At 43.6% G+C, this 23,318-nt stretch overlaps 1 protein-coding gene across 1 annotated transcript in view; it reads left to right on the plus strand.

Moving 5' to 3' along the window:
• LOC308374408 (ryanodine receptor 3) overlaps nt 1-23,318 on the plus strand; it is a gene marked incomplete at both ends in the record, with an annotated part of 180,276 nt that overhangs the window by 32,743 nt on the left and 124,215 nt on the right. Inside the window, 3 exons of the mRNA XM_080850185.1 lie at nt 7,950-8,069; nt 16,878-17,006; nt 22,917-22,991. Of these exons, the coding sequence (XP_080706311.1) occupies nt 7,950-8,069; nt 16,878-17,006; nt 22,917-22,991 (324 nt within the window). The remainder of the gene's footprint in view (nt 1-7,949; nt 8,070-16,877; nt 17,007-22,916; nt 22,992-23,318) is intronic.

Raw genomic sequence — 23,318 nt, forward strand, 5'->3', positions numbered from 1 at the left:
TGACACCTGTCCTCTGCTCTCTGGTTCACACTGTTGGATCATGGCGATGCTCCAGTGTCGTTGTCTTGTGAGGTTTTTTTAAACTTGACGTCACATCAGGCCTTAATTAAACTAATTTAAGAAATCCAAACCTGATTTTAACCAAAACTTTGAATTTCAGTAAAAGTGCAAAATGATTGGTTTAGAAGAAGGCTTGTCAAACAACAAGGGTAGTTCATTGATATTTAGAATGGGAGTTCTGAATCACATCAGGATGACATTCATAACAACACAGTCAGACGACACATCTGATCGACATGCAAACGCAGTTAAACGGCAGGGAGAATGACAATGATCTGATCGACATGCAAAATGACACAGTAAAATGAAAGGTAGTCCTACAAGATGACAGAAGTAGCCTTATCTTGTCAAGTTGAATAGACATAGACAAATGTTTTGTCAGATGTTCAGTCCACATTGACAGTGTACATGTTGACATCATTTGGGCCCAAATGGAACCCCATGGATGAAGCAAATAGCACAATTCATAAACCTTGGTCATTCAAAGTGCTATACAAATGAACAAATAAAATACAATTTGAGCTTTGAAGAAAGGAAGTACAATAAAACACAGTGCGTGTGCGTATGTGGTAATTGAGCTCAGCAATGATCCTTACTTCACAAGTACCATGTACAGGGTAATTTGATATCTCCATTTCACCTGAAAACAGCACCGTAAATGTGATACAGTGTCTAGCTTAAGCCCAGCTATTTGCTTCAAAGGCGGTAAAATGACACAAACAGGCGATCATAGAGGCGTAATTTGCAGCTGCGGCGTGATTGATTACGCCAGCCGTAATCATGTGCAGCCCAAGAGCAGATGTCTACAGTGCAGGCAGGTGTAAAGACACACCAGCGTCTGAGTGTGTGTGGGTGTGTAACGGAGAGAGGAGAGAGGGTGCCTAGGAGGAATCTCACAGCACTGTACTGCTGCAGGGAACAAGATGAGGCTAACCTTACACTACACCACACAACCCAAACACATGAGGAATATGACACAAGTGAGAGTGGGGTTGGGAAAGAATAACCCCCTGGCTGTGATTCGTCTGTAAGCGTGAGGTCGGAGGTTAAAGGGAAACTTCACAAGTTTTTAACCTGGGCCCTATTTTCCCATCTTTTTGGGTCCACATTTTTACTAGGTACATAAAATCGCTCCGGTGTTGAGTTAAAACTCTATAACCTATGACCACGAAATGGCTACGGCATGTTATCCTATGATGTATGCATCTGCGTCAATGTTAACTGCTGTCATGTTTACCTGTGTCGGTTCACCTCAATAACGATAAAGAAACTGTTTTACAGTCATTTTCTACTGGCACATAAACTACAGAAACTGTAGAAACCATAATTTTCTAGTTTCTTTACAGTAATTGAGGTAAACAGACTATCTGGCTAGACTGTCTCTGTAGGGATCCTTTTCATGATGTCAGACACTTATAATAACATTTTGAGCATGTCAGTGGTGAAAACAAGTGGTTTAATTTGATGCCGATGCTTGCCCCATGGGATTACATTGTATAGCTGGTTGTCAGTTATAGTGTTGTAACTCAAAACTGGAGCGATTTTAATGGTGTTTTGTCCCTAGTAAAAATCTGAAGTGAAAATGATGGGGAAATAGGACCCAGGCTAAAGAATCCCAAAGTTTCCTGTAACACAACACCTTAGTGAGAGTGAGGGGTTGGTAAAGAGTATCCCCATGGCTGTGATTCGGCTGTAAGTACGAGGCCAGAGGTTAACATAACATAACACTGTAAGACAACACAACTCATAAAGATGTCATGCTCACTGCCCCCAGTAACCCCCCACATGAAGCAGGGAGAAATGTTCAATGGGTGGAGTTGAATGTATTGTCTTATGGGAGAAAAGGACAGTAGGGCAGATGTGTGTGTTTATGTGTATTTGAGAGAAGGTTGAAAGTTTGAATGCTTGTACATCATGGTGTTTTTTATGCCCATTAAGATGTCTTTAGTTGTGCTGTGGTGCCTACCTTATGTTTGATCAGTATGTGCAGATGTGTGTGTTTGTGTGTTTGTATCTAATGCATCTAGTTGTGTTGAAGGTGTACAGGTGTGTGTGTGTGTGTGTTTGTGTTAGTTAGAGTGTGTGTGTTTGTGTTAGTGAGTGTGTGTGCGTGTTCTATGTAGCACCTCATTTGTCGTGTGGGCACTGGCTCGTCCCTTTGATGAGTCATCGGAAACAAACTGCTCGGCCGTCTGATCTTAAGCGGCCCATCAGCCCCTCCTGTCTGAGTCACCGCATGTTTCCCAGGGACCTGGGGACCGCCACACATCTCTGACTCACCCAGGCCATCAACTGCTTTGATCGGAAAGCTTTTAGCCCGTTGTCGGAAAGAATGTTCAAGAACGCTGTTTACCTGCGAGATGTCTCACAATTTGTCTTTGAAATGAAATTGATGGCTAACCTCTAAGCTTATTTTATCTAACCTTTTAACTTGTAACCTTACCAGACGTTTTTGAACATTTTGGACACAGCGATCAATGAACAGTGACCCTTAATTGTGTAGATCTTTTTCTTCACGGGGTCCGAACTGATTATTTTCTAACAGAAATAGTGCAACCGCCGTGGATTACAAATCAAGTCTAGACAGATTGAGATGAAACGCAGTATGAAAATGTAAGAAGGATGTTTATTAAATAGTTTCAGGCACCTGGCAGTTAAAAGAGTTAAACTCTGAATGGTGGAACTTGAAGGACTATCAGGTTTCATAGAGTGATCATATTAGTGTCTGGAAGACATCTGCCCTTGTCCGTAAGGCAGTGGATATTCAGTTTGGTGCCACGGGATTTAATCTTATGGCTGCCTACAACTGTGTTAAGATTTAGGTAGACCAAAGCAGTGCCCTGCTGTTGTGGAAGTATAAAACGTACATAACACAGCAGTGTGAAGCTGGGTGATACATTTTGTTTGCTGGATACACAAAGATCCAAGTCACGCTGTCTCCAAAAGGCCCTGTTCTGAATTCATTCATATGGACAATTTGTTGTTAGAGTGATTTGTTTTCGGAACAATGAAAACAAAGTTAATGTAAAAAAGATAACCGGCAGAAGGAAGAGATGGAGGGGGAGGGAATTAAGGATGTTCCACGTCTAGACTCAGAGAGGCGTGCGGAATCTGTAAGCAGTGCGAGCCGTTGACAGAGGCAGACCTCAGGAATTACAGGAGGAATATAAAGAAAACATGAGCAATTCTGTAGTTGCTCCCTTAGCTCTAGAACATCGTTCTTGTTTTCCCCAAAAATGTTAACCAATTTAAAATACCCTTGTGTATGGTTAGATAGTGGGTGTTTGCAGTGCACTCACCAAACTAGTGAAGAAGTTTCATGAAGACGTCTTGTCTTGTGGTTCACAGGTAAATACCCCAATGCCCCACCTGTGTATCTATGGTTTTCCAAATGTGCTTGTGTTGGGGGGAAGGGGCAGTGTTTTGCTTGGCCTGTGAAGCCATTGGAGCTTGCGACTGACCTTTGCTCAGTTTACCACTCCCCCTTGGTCAGATACTCCTTTCCCTCCCTTCCTCCCTCTTGGGTCTCTATCTAGAGATGTATGTAATGCTGTACTTATGTTGTCTACCACATAGCTCCACCGTGCCTCCTCGGATTACTTTGCCATCGATTCGCCAGATTCCCTGGCTCCCATGATCAAGCTGGGGAAGAGTTAGTGGGGAGAGGGGAAGAAGAAACGAGAGCTCTTTAAATAAAGGAGTCCAGCGACATGAGGTTGAAGGCTCTACTTTATGGATGTACATCTCTCAGCCGATAGGGATCTCTGCCACCATAAATCTCCCTTAAATGCTGTCTGAGGTGGGAGGGAGGAACACTCACTACCTCTCTAACACACACACACGCACACACACACACACACACACACACACACACACACACACACACACACACACACACACACACACACACACACACACACACACACACACAAGCACACATACACACAAGCACACATACACACACATACACAAGCATACACACACACACACACACACACACACACACACACACACACATCCATGTACACACATGCACATGTACACTTTCACACAGACACACATGTACACACAAACAAAGCCAAGTTCTGATGTGTTTGTGTTGTGGAGCTTGGGTGGCCAACTGTATGTGGTAAAAAAGAAGAAGAAAGATTTACTTTATTTTAAAGAGGTGACAGATTTGTGACTCTAAGATATGTAGGCAGAATACGGCTCGGGTTCCTGGCATGTCACACAAGCCTGTGTCTATCTTGATGGAGAGCGCCACATGCTGAGTTACGAGATAAACACTAGCTACCTGGCGTGTTTGGAAATACACTGCGCAGTGATTGGCATCTGTCTGAGCTGAGCAAGTTTCTTAAAAAATGTGTGGAAGCAGCCAGTGATCGAACTGGAGCTTTACTATACAGCATGGTTGCCAGAGAGGAATAGTTCCTACTCATATTTGTGCAATGTCCTTAAAAGATGCAGTAGTGTTTGCAAGGAAGCTGTCTTTGTGAAAATATTAAATAGATGCAAATTCTCTGTGATTTTTGGAATGAATAATGTCCAAACCTATTTCAAAAGTTTTCTTTTTGGGTTCCTTCAGGAAGTTATTTTTTGCAGTTCCTCTGGTAGTCTACTCCTTTACATAAATGTTGATAGCTGTCCTCCACCCTCACTATGGAGAGACTGAGACACTGTCAGACACTGTCAGACTGTTATTGTTTTAAATTTACTTTTGAACTTTGGTAGTCAATCATTTGAACTACAGAGTACTTTGGTACAACCCATTTTGTTTTTAAGTGTGCTATATAAATAAATATGACATCGACAAACTTAGACAAGGAAACAGGGGGAGTTTAAACCCACACATTTATATTCAAAGCGTAACGTGGTCTGTAATGGGGTAATGTAGTCAGTTTTGTGGATCTAAACTCCTGTAAAATGTTTTGGAAAGAAGGGTGCTTGTCTCAGCACCCAAAATTGAACACACTTTAATATGTTTCCCTATCTCTGGAAGATTACACTCTGAAGCAGAGTTGTCCAGGAAACTATTTAGTTTATGTTGATCTATCTTACGTGGAAATACTCACACAGAGAAAGAAAAAGAGAGGATTGATGAAGGAAAGACAGAAACTTTTCTAGAACATGGATCAAGGCTTGGGATTATTCATTTACCACTACCAGATATACGGCCTGTGTAAAGCCTGATATCTGCATGAAGCCAGGTATAATTGTAGTTCCAGTGGTGTGAAAGGTACTCACTTAATATGTTATTGTGTTATCAGGCACAAACAGACCCTTGTAAAGACTGTACGAAACCCTAAACACCCCATGATTTCTACAACCAACTCATAGCAGATTAATACTGTAAACCTAAAGAGCAGACTCACACCTCTTTAGTAGTACAGTCATGGGAGTTTAGTGGCAAGGCAGGTGCAGCCAGCTTTTAGAGGTTATATTCTGCAGAGAGTGAGGTTGGTGGGGGCGGGGGAGGGGGGGGGATTGATGTAAGTCCGGAATTGATGTCCAGGTTGAGAGGATGTGTCGTGAAGCCATAAGCATGCTTTTAGCTATGGCCTTTTAACTCAACACTGTCTCCGGGGCCCTCAACACATTATGCATGTGCGAATGCACTTTATTCTTTGAAGGCAAGGCTAGGTGCTGCTATGCCCCTGCGTCCTTTGAAGGGATGAGAGGTGAAAATCTGCACAACAGAAGGGCTTAACTGGCCTCCCCTAAGCCAGCGAAGCAGCAGTTTGTCTTCTGTGCTCTAGGAAGGTGCAGAATATTGAATATTTGCTCCGTTGGTAGTGTCACATCATAGGGGTTACCGTGACGTTTTGCTCTAGTTAAGATTTGACTACTGATCAACTACTGGCAGGTCTCCAGTTTTGAATTCTGTCTTTCCAAGGTAACCAGCACTAAAAACCAGCATTTCATACTCAGTTTACAGAATGGAATGGAAAGAGAGAGATAGATAGAGAGAGAGAGAGAGAGAGAGAGAGAGAGCACATAACAAATCAAATCCACCCTCATCAATACAAGCTTCAGCGCATCAAAGACAGGGTAGAGCATGTAGCGATTGGCCTGATTTATGGTTGAAGGCTCACTGATCAGTGAAGTGACGTGACTAATAGTTCTAATAGATGATAGCTCTTTGAGCCTTGCAAGTTTCAGCAGTGTTCCTTAGTTTGTTTTCACCAATAGAAGCTGTAGAGATGCCTATGGGTCTCCATTAGCACATTATGCTGAAAACTAAATTGTTAAGAGTGCATGAGAGATCCTTAAATAGATGTGGATGGATAGCTGGGGAGGAATGGTGCCCAAATGCTCCATAAATTCCAGAGACTGAAATGCGACTGACACCCTCTCTCTAATACACACACATATATATACACACACACACACACACACACACACACACACACACACACACACACACACACACACACACACACACACACACACACACACACACACAACACACATCACCTTACCCTACAGTCACAGAAACAATCCCCACAAAAGGTATACAGATTGACAAAATGTACAGTAACAACTAACAAACCAAATCACACCAACCAACAAACCAAATCACACACACACACACAAACACACACATACATCCACACACAAACACACAGCACAAAGCACAGTGTAGTGCTGCATTGTGGCCTCTGCAGCCCCTAAGTGAATGCTGCAGTAGGCTGTTGTGCAGCATCTCTCCTTACCACCCCTCATCCCCTCGGCTCTCTCTCAGCCCTGGTGCTGCTGGACTTCTGGAAAGCCAGACACTGCTTACCTCCATCGTCAAGCCTCAAATCACCTCAGCGGTCCAGATTTTAAGTAGGGTACAGAAACCAGTAACCTACCCTTGTTTTATTTCAGTAGTGGGAGGACTACAGCTGCGGTATTAAGTATGCACTATTAAGTGCACTGGAAATGCATATAGTTCAAAATTATATCATGTGTGTAAATCACATGCTGTAAATATGGGTTTTGGGGAGCGCTTGCTCATAACCAAAGGAAGTGAAAAGCCACAAATCGGTTTATCCCGAGTGGCACCAGCCCAAAGGGAGCCACGTTACATCAAAGCCGCTAAGAGTTTGTTTTGTTAGTTAATTATTTCCTTAAAAAACCTGAATGCTCTGATCAATTACCTCAGCCTCGTTTTGTAGTGTAAATCGCACAGAGGATGTTAGACTTACTTGTAGCACCCCTTCCCTTCAAGAAGTAGCTCTTTTTTTGATGATACCAGGAAAAACACACTTACAAACACAAAAACAAAAACATTTAAGTAAAGAAAAAGCCAGAAGAAAAAAAGAGCTGCTCTTATGCATTCCCTCACATTATTAAAAAATTAATTTATTGGTTACTCAGAGTGCTGCATTATAAATGAGAATTACATAGGGATGTTTTAACAGCTGGAGAACAAGTGGTTTTCCTGTGCAAAAAATGTATTTACTGCGTGTGTGTTCTGTGTGTCTCTAACAGCTCTAGCAATATAAGATGTTAAGCATATCATATGTTTTAGTGCTCATAAACAGCACACAAGACTATTGTAAGAGTGAATAATAAAACACCAACCATTATTTAAAATGGCATCATTTAAAAAAAATAAAAAATCAATCCAACAGTCTTGCAGTGCTGATACAATATGCTAGAATACAAATATATGTTGTGTGGGCTCGCATGGTTTAGCAGGTACCACTGTTACCACCAGCTTCTCCTGGGTAAGAGAGGGCAGAAGTGATGCCCTGCTGGGAGTGTGGGTCACTGCTGGGAGCGGTCCACTACCTGGGCGAAGATTCTGCGTGAGACAGAGATGGAGACAAATATGGAGGATTGATTTATTGACACTGTGGTTATAGTCAGCCTGTGGTAACCTTCTGTTTAATCTCTGACAGGATGATGAGGTGGTGCTCCAGTGTGTCGCCTGCATCCAGAAAGAGAACCGCAAGTTCTGCCTCACCGCAGAGGGACTGGGGAATCGCCTCTGCTACCTGGAGCCCACCTCAGAGGCTAAGGTAAGGCTGACTGTCATACACCACAAGCCATGACACCATTGGTGGCGCACTACTGGAAGAGGGACTTCTCAGGACATCATTCCCCTTCTTTAATCGTGTAAGAGGCTGATTAATAAAAAGCTGGTGGTTCCAGAGAGTGGGACAGATACTTCTGACTCCGAGTCAGTCCAGTCTTGCCAGAGGCGCTAGCTTTTCTGTCAGCACTTAAACATCTGATCTGCTCTGACCTCTTCTCCTCGCGCTCAACAAGTCTGCTGTTTATTTGCTAGGATGGGGATTAGTTTTGTATCCCTGGTATGATCTGGCTCTCTGGAAATTATGTCTGGCCTGAAATGGAAATTCGGTTGTAGGGCTCTTGTGCCTACTTGATTAGCTGGGTGAGTGTGATTCAGGGATGTAGGCAGCTTGTTAAAGGGGTCGGGTCACTTCTCCCCACAGTGGTACTTGAGTATGTTGTTAGGCATTTTGGAAAAGGTTTCTGTGTCAGTGTCTGTGTCTGTGTCTGTGTCTGTGTCTGTGTCTGTGTCTGTGTCTGTGTCTGTGTCTGTGTCTGTGTCTGTGTCTGTGTCTGTGTCTGTGTTTGTGTCTGTGTCTGTGTTTGTGTCTGTGTTTGTGTCAGTGCCTGTGTGTCTGTGTGTGTGTGTGTGTGTGTGTGTGTGTCTGTGTCTGTGTCTGTGTCTGTGTCTGTGTTTGTGTCAGTGTCTGTGTCTGTGTGTCTGTGTGTCTGTGTGTGTGTGTGTGCGTGTGTGCCTGTGCACGCGTGCGCGTGGGTGTGTGTCTGTGCGTGTGTGCGTGTGTCTGTGTGTCTCTGTGTGTGTGTGTGGATCTCAGTGGAAACAGGAACACACAGCTGCTAGTGCTGCTGGGTCATGATTGTTCATGGGTGTAAGGAAATTAGGGACAGTACCTATTTTAGACAGTACCTACTCAGAATCAGAACCATCCTATTTCCAATTAGTAGTCTTTCGCCACAAAAACACCCCACCACACTCAAACATGCTGTTTTACGACTGAACTTCCTCAAGCTGATGGGTTCCCTGTGCAAACAGTAATATGAAAGTGACAATGACAATGCATGTAAAGTGACAAGTGCAAAGTGGCGGTGGTGTATCAATGTCCATTTAGCAGCCTGATGGCCCTGGTTGACAGAAAAAGAGATATTGAAAGAATCCCAGCCATAGCTCGGGCATCATGGTAACTGCATGACTTTGGAGGCACTCTCCTGTTAGTCCAGCTCTCAGAAACCAAGGAAATGATACCGAGAAAGAAAGAGAGAGAGCGATAAGGGAGGAAGAGACAGAGACTGTACTTATTGGGTAATTCAAGTGAATATGGTTGCCTTTCCTCATAACGCTTCCAGTTAGGAGTATGCCATCTCCATCCAGTCAGTTATTACATGTATTACTGTGTTGTAAACCCTGTATTGTTTAAGTCAGTGCTGCAGTATCTACAAGGATCTACATGGGTATGGAGATCTAACTTAATATAAAAAATAAAGTTTGCTGCATTAAGTATCACTGTGATCAGCCTGTGTCGAATGAGGTTTGTAAAAAAATCTGTGAAAACTGGTCAACGGATGAAAAGGACTGTATATGGTGAGGTCCAGGTATGGTGGTGTCGCCCTGGTGTGTCTGCAAGAACACCTCTGGAGTCAGAATGCAGTTTATGGGGTCACGTTGATATTGTATTTTCCTGACAGGTCTAACATCCACTACTAATCTGTAAACAAACAAGCAAACTATTGGCGTGCAGACTCCTCTGGTGATTTGCTGCAAACTGACCTAATCACAAAATGCTGCGAAAACAAATCTCTGCCATGCGCGCTGGCAACCCGCTAGAGCCTTTCTAACAATATCTGTCTGTCTTGTAGAATTGCAAAGACTGCAGTCTTCTCTTCACATATATCAATAATATTTATTTTAACAGACAAAGTATGGAAATCTGAGCTTAGTGTTTCACTTTGGCCCTGAGGAGCTTCACAGTAGTGTAACATTTATAGTATGACATAAAACGGCAGTACATTATAGTCTTCAGTGCATGTTACCAAGCAAGTATGATAGCAAATCAAGTAGTGTTAGCTTTGCCTTGACAACCTGATGAGATAATAGAGAAAGGTCCAAAGCATGGTAGGATTGTAGGGATGTGGTTGCGGGGAAAAAGAGATGGAGAACAATTATGCTAGTAAAATCTCTCATGATTATTACCCATAATGAAATCAAGTTATTTTCCATAATTGCTCTATTTGTTATTGCAAAGTGCCATCGAGTCAGAGTTCAGTCATGTGTGCTGTAAGCTACCCAGTCCTGAATGATTATCAGCAATAAAGAGAAAATGGATGACACCTCACTGGGGCTTTTTTTCCTTCTCTTTAATTGTGTGGCTAAAGCATTTCTTCATGGTAGCCGACGGCAGACACCTAGATGTGAAGACTCAGCACTCAGTGAAGATCGCTCAGAAGGAGGCTGACTCAAACACACTCCTCCTTTTACCTGTGAAGCTAGACGGGCTCTGTTGAAAAAAAAAAACTAGTAAACAAGTAAACAATTGTACGAGTTGTCAAGTTCCTGCTCTTCTTGCTCTTCTCTCTTTAACAGACAGCTATTTTCATAGCTTGAGAGTGACAGATACCAATCCCGCCCTATAACAAGTCACCGCATTTACCACCCTCTGGCATTATATTGTGTATCATATTTTGTCTCCCTTCTTGCAGGGATTGTTGGCAGCAGGAACTAATTGGATTTACCACATTTCATAATCGTAATCCATTAGCATTGTTTCTAGCTGACTAATTTCCCTCATGACTGGGTGGGTAAACATACAGGGTACAAGAAGCAAAGCAATAAGGGAGGGGAAGAGAAGAAATATCAAGAAAAGGGAAAGAGATGGAGAGAAAGTAGCAGAAAGATGAACAAATTTGATTAGGGGGGGTTGCAGACTTGGCAAGGGAGAAACACGGAGAGAAAGAGAGTGATTGATGGTGAAAAAATAAAGTTAAGAAGAGAAAGGGAAGAAGAGGAAGTTGTGGAAATGAAAAATTGAGAGACAGAGGAAGGCAATGATAAACAGAGACAGAGAGACATTCTGCCCAGAGAGAAGAGAGACAGACACACTTGCAGATGTAGGAGAAAGAGAGACTGATAATACTCAGACAGACAGAAACAAAGGCCAACTCCAAAGGCATAGACATAAACAGAGAAGGAGTACGACGCAATGGCACTGACCATAGGTGTCTGTGAAACACTCATCCTCCTGTCAGATATAAAAAGCAGACAGTTTAACACTCAAGATCAAACAGACAGAGAGACAGACAGACAGACTGACAGATAGACAGACAGAAGCACACTGTCAGATAGAGTCCCCAGAGACGGATAAAGATCACCAGAGAGACAGATGGGCAGACATCAACAACAACCGACAGAAACACACACACAGTTAGATGGAGCTAGAGACAGAGACAGAGACACAGACAGAACCAGCCCAAGAGGGCTAGGCGTACAGACACTGTTAGCAGCGTGAGTGAGACGCTGTGGCTCTGTCTGTCGGCCCTTGCCATGAAGCAGCCCTCCTCGGCTCTCCCCGTCTGTTCCCTGGGAGGGGGGAGGGGCAGCCAGGCCCCCCTCCTCCAGTGCATCTGACAGTAATTACCACAGACAGAAGTGATGCATGACCTCTCTGCCTGCCAGTTTGTCTCCATTGGCTTTTATTTGTATGAAAAGAATCTCTCCCCAGGGAAACAGATCAACACACAAACACACACACACACACTTTCTTTTACACACACACTTGCACAGACATCATTTCACAGACACACACACACAATCACACACATGGAAGGAAACCCTTTCAGACACACTCAAGGTCAGACAGACACATACACAAGCAAGTACACAAGGACACAAAGGACCACATGCATATAATGAGCCCCCTTACACTCACATACACACACAAGTAATCACACCTTAAAAGAATTGAAGGTGTAAGCAGAAATGACAACAATGCCATGCTATTACCTCAACCACAGCAGCAGGTCGAGTCAGTGGTGAATGCTTGTTGCTTACCAGCAGCCTGAAAGGAATCTCAAAGACAAGGGCCAAGCGAGACAGTCCCTGCCAATTAATCTGGGGCTCGTATGATTATTAATTAATTTTGATAACACAAACAGTCTGCCAAGTGACACTGACAGTAAACAGATTATTATGGGGTTTCAAAACACAAACACATTTAATCTCAAGCAATATCTAGGGACATGGCACGACACAAGTTAGCAGCCAATCAGCCGAGCCAGTTTCACCCGTTTAGTATAAATACACAGACACTTGTATTCTCTTTTTTCTAGTTATGCATCTGTGTGTCCGTGTAGCTCAATTGGGAGCACAATGGCTTTGATAACGGGGTGCACACATGTTGATGAAAATGCAATGCAAGTTGCTTTGGATATAAGCACCTGCTAAAAATGGAAATACAATAATAATAAAAAAATCGATATGGTATAGATAAAATAAAATAAATAATATTAAATATTATATAAAATAAAATATAATATAATATGATAACATGAATGTAAATGTAAAGGGTTTATCTCTGTCCCCCAGAATCCATAGCTGTGTTTCAGTCCTAGCGTGGCTGAGCGGCTGGGTGGAAGGTCCTGATTGATTGAGAGGTCGCCTATTCTCAGCATTCAGAGTGAGAGTGCTGAATGGCCCGAGTGACCTCCTTAGGGAACGCAGAGATCTGAGTCGCCTCACCTTCTCACGTCTGGCTGAGGGGGGAGTAAGGCTTAGACCCGGTGGTCGTAAACCAGGGAGATTGGGCGAGGACATGATGCCGTAAAACTATCTTTCCCCAGCAGTATATGTCACTGGTGAATGAAGACACACACATCACAGACATCATCATACATGCAAAGGGAACACATATACTCTAAAACACGCATTTGATTTGTGTGTGCAGATCTAAAGAACCAAAGATATAGCTTTATTTACACACATACGGTCAAAAATATTAAATATAAGCGGTTTCTTATGCACATACTGTATACAGAAGGACACATACACGCCTATATGCACACACACACACACACACACACGCACCCACACACACACACACACATACACAAGCACACACACACACACACACACACACACACACACACACACACACACACACACTGTCTCTGCCCAGTAGTGGCAACATCCCCCCACATGCACCTCATCACCACCCCCTCCATGCCTCAGCAGTTTAAAGGTCACATATGGGGCCAGACCCTCCCCCATGCTGCTCAATATGAGCCACCACTGACCTCCTATTGCATGTCCACTGGCATTCCTGAGGGAGGATATACTTTACGTGTAAACATAGACAGATAGATGCAGTAGATAGATTGATACATCGGACAATAGATAGAGAAGAGTTACTGTACCTAATTTACTGTGTGGGTGAGTGTGTGTGTGTGTGTGTGTGTGTGTGTGTGTGTGTGTGTGTGTAGCTTAGCATCCTAAAGTACATTTGAAAGCTCATTCCAATCCCCCACCCACAACTGATACATTGATCAGTCAGTTTGTGCAACAAGCACCATCAGTTTGCAAAAACACAGAGCTAAATGTGCATTCAACACCTGGCTTTGAGGAACACACACACACACACACACACACACACACACACACACACACACACACGCTTGCACGCACACACACAGTCTCCTGTCGTCTAGAGCCATCTCCTTGGCAGTGGCCCCACCTTAGACTCTTGACTCCCGATACATTGACATCTGTCACTGCAAATTAGGTCGCCGAGGCTTTTAGCCCGGAGTGGTGGGGCGCTTTCAGTGTGGGCCTCACCACTTATTGAAAACAGTGATAAAAATGCATGGTGGCATTGATTATGTTTTTTTATGTTTATGCTGATGCTATTGACTAGGGTCAAATCTATGGCTGTAACCACAGTCTACAGCATGCACAAGAGCTTGTTAGGATGCCAAGGCACTCTGCTCCACTCTAGGTGGTCTAAGACCACAGTGCATTCCTTCCTACTGCTCTGTAACAGGGCAAGCCCGGTGTATTAATCAGAACAACCTCATCGTTTTTTAGTCATAATTTTGTACAGTAGCAGTAGCCATGTCTCAGAAACAATCTTCCTGGAAAGCAAATTAGTGAAGGGAGAGCACTATCAGTGCCTCAGAAAAAAAAGAGCAGAATAAGAGCATGCTGCTGTAACCTGTATTAGCAAGTGTGTTAGTGCTGAATAATAGTGCTTCAGCTTTACTGTGTGCGTGTGTCTGAATAATAGTGTACACACACGCGCACCAAACAAAGTGCTCCAGTTTACCTGACTTTCTTACCCTGCACTTCTCTTAAGAAAGAGGACACCTTTTTTTGCTTAAGCTGGCTTCATTTATCTTCCCGCAGGTCCCCGCCTCGCCAGCTACCTCAAACTGTCAGGCCTCTGGGTCGCCCTGTTTGGCCACAGTCCCATTTTTAACATTTACTATGGCTTCTCTCTGCTCTACACTGTGAACAGCTCGATTCATTGACCCGCCTTAGGGTTAAAAATTCTGCTTATCTAATGATGCGGTGAGGTTAAAGGATAATATGAAATATTGCACTTCACTTTCCGAAAAATAAAAAAGTTCTTTAAGGGCCCCTTTGAGAGTTCTGGATAGAACTTTGTTTTACATAAGGAACCCTCTGTCTGCAAAAATGGTTCATCATCATGACCCTTCACTGCTCGCACGTCCGACTTGATTCCTCTTCCGAGGCAAAGTCAAAGTTCAGGGTTTTTATTGCACCTGTCTTTTTTTCCTGAAGAAGGTAATCATTAGATTTGGTCCATGTTCAATCTGGTCTTGAATATGAGTCAGCGAGGCTTTAAATTAGAGTTGAGTGGAACTGAAAGTTTTGAGGCAAAAGTGCCATTATCAGTATCAGGCTCCAGTCTTTAAAGATGAAAGCCTTGATTAAAATGTCCATTGTTCTGCAGGAGGACGAGGAGTTTGCTGATCCTGCATGTCTGCTTATAGGAGACAGCATTAAATCAATAAACACGTTCAGAGGAGCTGGGTTTTTGTATGGTGTTTATTGCACCTGAGAAGCAGGGGTTGTCACAGGCTTTTAGACAGATTGCCTTTATGGCAATTGAAGAGAATGCTTGCAAAAAAGCACAATTCTCCTCTAAATAATGGCAGCTTATCCTCATCATGTGTCTTGTGTATTATAACCTGATATTTATAGCATGCAAGAATGAACAGTCAAAAACCTAGAATGCTGTCAACAAAATCAGCTCCGTGTGTTGATTTACAGTAACACCCTTCAGGTGACTACATTTATGTGACTACATTTGTCAAGTGTGTCCTCTTTATATATGGTTGAATGTTTTCTTCATCAAAGCGCTGTGTGTCTTCACCACCAGATCGTGCCATTAGAGTAATAGTTTGAAAGGCCCAATAAATAAGCACTAATGGTGGCGCGAGGCTTCTTGTACATGATAGTTATGCATGAGGGGGCATAGGGAGTGAACACAAAGACATCAGGCCTTTTACTTTCCTCTTAGTCGGCAACTCCTGAAGAATGCAATAATCGGAATTGGTTTCAGAGTGCAATCAGTCCCCACACCGTCTGTGTGGGGTGTATATTGTATTTGTGTGTGCGTATGGGTGTTGGTGTGTGTGTGTGTGTGTTTGTGTGTGTGGGTGTGTTTGCGTGTGTGCGTGTGTGTGTGTGCGTGCGTGTGTATTTGTCCATTTTGATGTCTGTGGTCAGGCAGGATTTGGACTGAGTTTGTGAGCCTGTGGCCGTGAGTAATATGCTGGTGATGGAGCAGGAGGCAGGGAAGAACAGTTTGCTGATGAAAGCATGGTCCAGGAAATGGCCATCCTTGAGTATGAGATGGGTGGCCTTTCAAAGTGTCCATGTCCTGCCACTGCATTTGTATAGAGTTTATATCAGATTATGCTTAGTGCACTTTACAGCCTCCAAAAATACACGTTTTGTTATCAATCTTTAGTTTTAATGATCTAATTTTGAAAAGTGTTCTCTTCTTTCTTGTATTTTTGTTAAGGGAAAATCAGCACTTTGCCTGCACAAGTATTTTATTTTATGAAATGTCTAGCATTGATTTTTGTATGAAATGTCAAATTATTGAAACGTATTTGTATGTTCATCTAGCAGAATCATTTTGCACAACCAATTGCTTCCTAGGTACCCTATGCTACTACTGCTGAGTTTGGGAAACTGGACTGAATCTTTAATCTCATACGCTAAAATAGATTTGTATGTAGTGCATCTATAATGTATGTCAAATAGCCACCCGTCTGTGAAATGTATTTTCATATAATTTAATTTAATTTGTATCATATTATTATTTTGCACTAAATCATATTAGTTGGTGCAAAACAAAGAAAACTTTGCCCTGTCAGACAGACCTTGTTTATTCTCGGTTGACGAAGTGTGTTCTGAGCCCAGAGCATCCATTAATAGCTCCTCAGTCTATGTGTTTTATCTCCATGTACAGAATGACCTTATGCATGCAGCAGGCCCATGCATTATTACAGATATGTATTATGTATCCTTCCCTTTAGCTTCTCAATGCACAGTGGAAGTGTGGAGGTGGAGTACTAAGAATGCTCAGTCTTGCCTTCAGAAAACATTATACTATGATGTGGTTGTGTGTATTATTATTTAAAGAGTTTGAATATTTGATGCAGATGCTTAACATCTCTCTCTCTCTATTCTTTTCTCTCTCTGTGTCTTTCACGCTCCCCCTTTCTTTCTTTCTTTCTTTCTCTCTGCCTCTCTTCTGCTCTCTCTTTCCCAGTATGTTCCTCCAGATCTGTGCATCTGTGACTTTGTGCTGGAGCAGTCTCTATCAGTGCGAGCCCTACAGGAAATGCTGGCCAAAGCAGGGGCGAACAGCGAAGTGAGTACCATCCCTGTACTCCCCACAGTTCCCCACTGGCCTCACAGGCCCTGCTACATGGCACACACACCAATACCCACGCTGTTTACAGACGACTGTGTGTGAATGCATGTCGCATTTTTTACATACTGAAGACATTGTTCCCTGGTTGATATTGTTTGCACCTGACTGATTGGTTATGTTTGATATGACACTGATTGATATGACACATCCAGAGACATATTGGGCAGACAGTTGAAAAATCATTGGTATCTGAGCCATGGTATCTGTTTTCTCTTCTTCCCTGGAGTCTAAAACCAGCCTTACATAAATAACAGTTATCCAGTCCCTTTCATTTAACAGTTTTGGGATCAGATTCCTTTTTTATATATTTAATGGGTAGTCTTGCTTTATTTTGTTATTGTAGCTCAGGCTTAGCCAGGAGTTTCGAGCAAGCTGTCCTCAGTTAGGTGTGAGTCTTTGCATCTTTAGCGTGTTTAGGTAACGAGGAAGAGTGGGACTCCTGAGGACTCACACAGAAATAAGGACTGATGATATAAGAAGAAGCATATATCCTTGGCTACACTTAAAGGAAACTGGTATTTTTCAACCTGGGCCCTATTTTCCCAGCTTTTTTGGGGGGTCCAGATTTTTACGAGGGACAGAAAACGTTTGAAATAGTTAGAACGCTTTAACTTGCAACCACAAAATGGCAAACATGCGTCAAAGTAATCCACTTGTTTTCACCACTAACAGGCTCATAATGTTACTATAAGTGTCTGGCAACATGGAAAATATCCCTACAGAGATAAACCTGTGTCTATTTACCTCAGTAACTGTGAAGAAACTGCAGAAATTCAATTATATTTAATTTTTCAATTCAAATGTATTCAATTATATTTTTTGGCGGGGGGTACTGATGACGACAACAGTGTGTTGATTCTGTTGTTTCCCTCGGCTGCCAGTGAGGAAGTACTTTTCCATTCCTCCTCTTAACACTCAGCAGGGCAATCACAATCCCAGTGGGCAGCCACCATTTCTTTTAATCGTTTTATTTTGGGCACAAATGTATTTGAAACAAGCTGATTTTTTCATCCCAAACGAAGACAATCATTAGTGTAACCAGGTCTGGCAGGTTTGATGCTTGATAAATGAACAGACTCTTTTTATGGCACCTAAACAATAATGCACCTGGCTATACAAAAACAACAAAAAACGTTACCACTCTCAGTCTGCCATCTTTTCACTCTTCCGCTTGTCCACTCTTTCTCTCACTCACTACCCCCTCCTCGATCCAAGTCTCTGTGACAAGGAATGCAGTCGTTTTTGATCAGGTGCTGGCTACACCTCTGTGGTGGGGCTGCCGCTGCAGAGCCTCTCATGCTGGATCCTACTGTGTAAGGACAGGCCTCATGACTAATGGCACTATGGATTCCAGGAGGGATGCAAGCAAGTCGATGGTGTTAGAACTCTTAACAACGTGACAAATACAAATTGAAATCAGATTCCAAGGGAGGGCTTGGACACACACACACACACACACACACACACACACACACACACACACACACACACACACACACACACACACACACACACACACACACACACACACACACACACACACACACACACACATACACATTCAAACAAACACATTTACATACAAGTGTGTTGTCATGACAGCTTTCTAGTCCATATTTATTAAGTGTTCACATGAAGCATACCTGCAGTACTTAACTCAGCTTGTGTCCGTCTGTTCATTATATTGATTGTTAGTATGCTAGTGCTCCATTGGATGAGTTGATAACATGTATTATCAGATCACACGGTCATGAATTCAATTTCCAACATTTGATCGTACTAAGGAGGTATTAATGCAGCAGTAAGGATTTTTTGTCTAAAATTGGCAAGCTGACTGCCTAAAAGGCACGCAAAAACCTTGTAGTAATCTTTTGGTAATATAGTTGGCAATGTCTAGCTTGAAAGCTTTTCTTAAATTTTGATTTAGAGCTACATGATGCATAGCCTGGGTGGTCAATGGGAACAACAGGTGTGCATATCTGTCTTTTACATGACCATATTCCATCAAAATGAAAAGATGATATTAAAACGAGTTGCCTAAGTTCTAAATTCGTCCTTACCGTTGCTCGAAGTATCATTTGGAATACATAACGTAAGGTGCAAAGTGTCTCTTCCCATGAATACACACAGAGGAAATGTAGAATAAAATAACCCAACACTGCTAATGTAGGTAAATGAACCATCCACTCCCATGATCCTTCTGCTCTCCTCCTCGTGCCTACCTTAAGCTGGGGAAGATGAATGCACTTGTCAAGTATTGTGCTGTCAGCCATGCGTTGCCATGACCAGTCCACATTTATTAGCACATTACAGCGCAGTATCCGCTGCTTTTCTCAGGGCTTGAGCTCTTACTCTAGCTGTAGCCCAGAGCACCTTTCTGCCGTGCAGTTGGCATGGGGACTGTACAACCGCAACAAATGCACCCATTATTTTTGAAGATGCATTTCTTTTTTTCAGTGTGTGTGTGTGTGTGAGGGTGTATGTGTGTGTGTGTGTGTAGAGGGGTGTATGTGTGTGGAGGGGAGTAGTGAAAGTGCCGGCTCAGAGGAGCTAAAGCTCCTTGAGGCTTTTCTTTGCCCCTCACCATTTTAAATTCCTCTCGCTACAGTTAATGCTACACTACGTTGCAGCACCTGCCCTCTGTCACTGACTGCCAAAGCCCTGCGAATTAAAGGTGCAGTCCTCGATCCTCCCGAAAGGTTGTTTATATTTGAGCACAACGGCCAATCAAACAGCACCCCACCCTTCTAGAATGCTCCTGAAGTTGTTTGATTGGCTGGAGTGTATTACTCGGTCCAAGCCAGTTTGTTTGCTTCTCATTTACAAAAGCAGAGCTGGGCTAAATTCGATAAAAAGTGTAATGGAATATAATCAAGGACTACACCTTTAACCAACCTGAAAGCCACAAGGCCACTCTACTCTGCTTTTTGGAGACTTTTGTTAATGGGTTCTTGAGAGCCTCCGGTGTGTTTTCTATTGACAGAAATCTTGAATGTATTAACGTAGTGAAGTTCACTTGAGACTGACGACTATGACAGGTGTCAGTGCTGTTAATATGATTAACACAGTCACAGTCCAAGACGACACAGGGTGGCTTTATTAGCAGTTACTAACAGGAAGCCAAACTAGCAGAGGCATGCTTGACTCCACTTGGCATGTTGCAGTGCCCAATTAGAGCTACATTATATAGCATCGGGGAGAAACGGCACTCAGAAGCACATTTCTGCTTTTCTGGCTTTTCTTAATGATTGTGTGAAGCTGATGACCTCTGGCAGCTCTGTCGGCATGCGACAGAGTGTATGCAGTGTGGCAGCTCTGTCTAGTGTGTGTGTGTGTGTGTGTGTGTTTGTGTGTGTGTGTGTGTGTGTGTGTGGCTGTGTGTGTGTGTGTGTGTGTGTGTGTGTGTGTGTGTGTGTGTGTGTGTGTGTGTGTGTGTGTGTGTGTGTGTGTGTGTGTGTGTGTGCGCGCGCGCGAGTGTGTGTGTGGTGATATTTCACTCCCAGCGCCCGCTCTGCCAGCTTCTATGCCACTCCATGGCCGCCTCTGATGCCCCCACCTTCATGCTCCCTCGCCTGCCTCCCCCCGCTGAGATGCCTCCTGGCTTCCGCTGCAGGGATTCAAAAAGGGCCCCTGTTCCCTGGAAGGTCACCCCACTCTGTCTGATGTCAGGGTGTCAGTGCCCCACAGCTGGGGGTGAGACAGGGTGTCCCGCAGGGTCCCCTAGTCTGCTGACCTTTTCCTGTCTGCTCAGACATGACTGGACTCGGTTGGGCTGGGATTGGTTCAGGAAGAGTGAGAGGGGGCTGGGGCTGGTAGCAGGAAGGGTTAAGGTTATATATGTTGTTAGGGGGGTGGGGGGGTTTAGTCTCCCTCCTGTTAATAACAGACACAGACACAGACACAGACACAGACACAGACACAGACACAGACACAGACACAGACACAGACACACACACACACACACATACACACACACACACACACACATAGACATACACACAGACACATAATAAGATATTCATCTCCTCCCATCCAGAAGCACATGTGGTATAATGCTGGCCCCATAGCAGTGAACACAGCTTGACGTGCCCTGAATGTAATAAGGCTTTAAGTCACCAGAAGCTCTGGCCACCTCATGCAGTGCAGAGTCATTGCAGTTGCGATGGCTTAATCCCTGAGCACTGCTGTGCTGTGCTGTGCTGTTCTGTGTTTTCACCTCGCCCTGAACCAGCACTGGCAAACACAGGAAAGGCTCAGCCTAGTATCCCAGCCAGTCTGCCTTCACCCCACGGCACAGAGAATCAATTAGTAGATTTTTGAAGAATATTAGGTGAAACTGTACGTATGAATTTAGAAAAGTGAGATAAAAGATGGAAAAGAAAGAGAGAAAGAGATTTAATGAGACGTAGATCGACTCTGCAGTATCGATGAAAGTCGAAACCCCAGCTGTGGGCATCTGAAACACCCAGACGCACTCAGTAATGGCAGTCTCTCTTATCTTGATGCTTTCTAGAGGCTCAAACGGAAGGTGAGTAATCCTGTTTGCTTTCGGGGAACGGTGGCTTAAAGAGGGAGGCAGCGGCCGACCCAGACGTAAACAACCTCTCAGTCCCCCCCCCCCCGGTCCTCAGCCTGCTGATGTTATAGTGTTGTGTTTGGTGACCACTCCCTATCCCCCTGTCTCTCATCTCTTATGAAGGAAGAGAGGGTTGTCATTTCTCCCCTTCCCTAACCCCCTCTTTCTCATCTCTTCTGTAGGAAGAGAGGCAGCGCACATTTTGGCAACGCTTCACTTGAATCCTACTTCGTATGAGTGACATAAAATTGTCATGAACATGTCATGGCAGACAGCGTAGCCTGTCATTAGTCATCCTGACAGTCAACGTTCAGTGACAGGACCGTATCATGTGACCATTATCATTCATTGTGGTAGACACTCAACAATCTTGGGTGTCACAACAGCATATGATTAATGTTTATAGGTAGTCATAGCATCAAATACTTTGAATAAGGTCAAGTCGATTACTGATAATAGTCACATGGCACTGATTGTCATGACAACTTGTTGCAACAAATGCCACTTGTCAGGGTTGTGACATGTTCATGTCAGTGTTATGGCAGCGGGCTCAAGGAAGGTGTTTCCCACATTTCCCCGCGGGCTAGTGAAATGTGTCCTGTTCACCAGGAAGCATGAACAGTAGACCACTTACTCTCACAAGTGCATGTCCTCAACTTCCTGTCTCAGCCGCAGACTTTGAAACGGGTCTGGGCCAGAACAGGCCCGGAACAGAGCCAGAACTGTTCCAGATTAACCTCCCGTCCGAGCTGATTGCAGCACAATCACAAAAAAGGGCGTCTTAGGGATAGTCCACAGAATGTAAGTTCATGAGTAAGCTTCATGCCTTCCGCCAAGCTGAGTTTGATTATCTTCCTGATAAGGCAGAACTAAAGATGATCATTGAAGTTATGGAGCCAAATAATCAATGCGAGTTTTTGGAAGGCATCTGCTTGGCTTGATGTTTGATACCCAAAGGCGTGTTGGGCATAGTCTTACTTATGAACTTACTTTTAGCTGCGTTAATCCCCATAGGACAGATAAGTCAGATTGTGCATGCAGAAAGGAAAAAGACTTTCTGGACATGGGATTCTAATTATCTGATCTATGTTTACATGTGTGTCTGTCTGTATTTGTATGTCTGTGTGTTTGTGTGTCTGTACATGAGTGTACCTATGTTCATGTGTTCTGTGTCTGCGTACCGTCCATGTTGTGTGTTTCTGTCTGTGAGTCTTTATATGTATGTGTGCATGAATGTGTGTGTGTGTGTGTGTGTGTTTGTGTGTGTGTATTGTGTATGTGTGTATTGTCTCCTCTAGGCAGCTCAAGGAGGTGGCCACCGGACCCTGCTGTATGGGCATGCCATCCAGCTCAGGCACTCCTTCAGCGGAATGGTAAGAGCACTTCTCTCCCCCGCTCCTCAAAGAGAGGAGGGAGTCTCTTGCATAGATGCACCCGTAGATCCCCGTGGCACTGGACTACTTTCAGCCTTTATTGTGTGTATGGATATCTATCTGTGTGCGTGTGTCTGTGTATATATATATGTGTCTCTATGCTTGTGTCTTAATAGTACTTTCCATATATACCCATGGTAGTAGTCTACTATGTGTGTGTTGCTTTGTGTGTGTGTGTGTGTGTGTGTGTCTGTGTGTGTGTGTGTGTCTGTGCGCAGGGTTGTGTGTTTTTTACTCTGTTTCTATATATAGGCCTATGATGCTGGT

The sequence above is a fragment of the Sprattus sprattus genome (genome assembly GCF_963457725.1).
Source record: "Sprattus sprattus genome assembly, chromosome: 13".
NCBI lineage: Eukaryota > Metazoa > Chordata > Actinopteri > Clupeiformes > Clupeidae > Sprattus > Sprattus sprattus.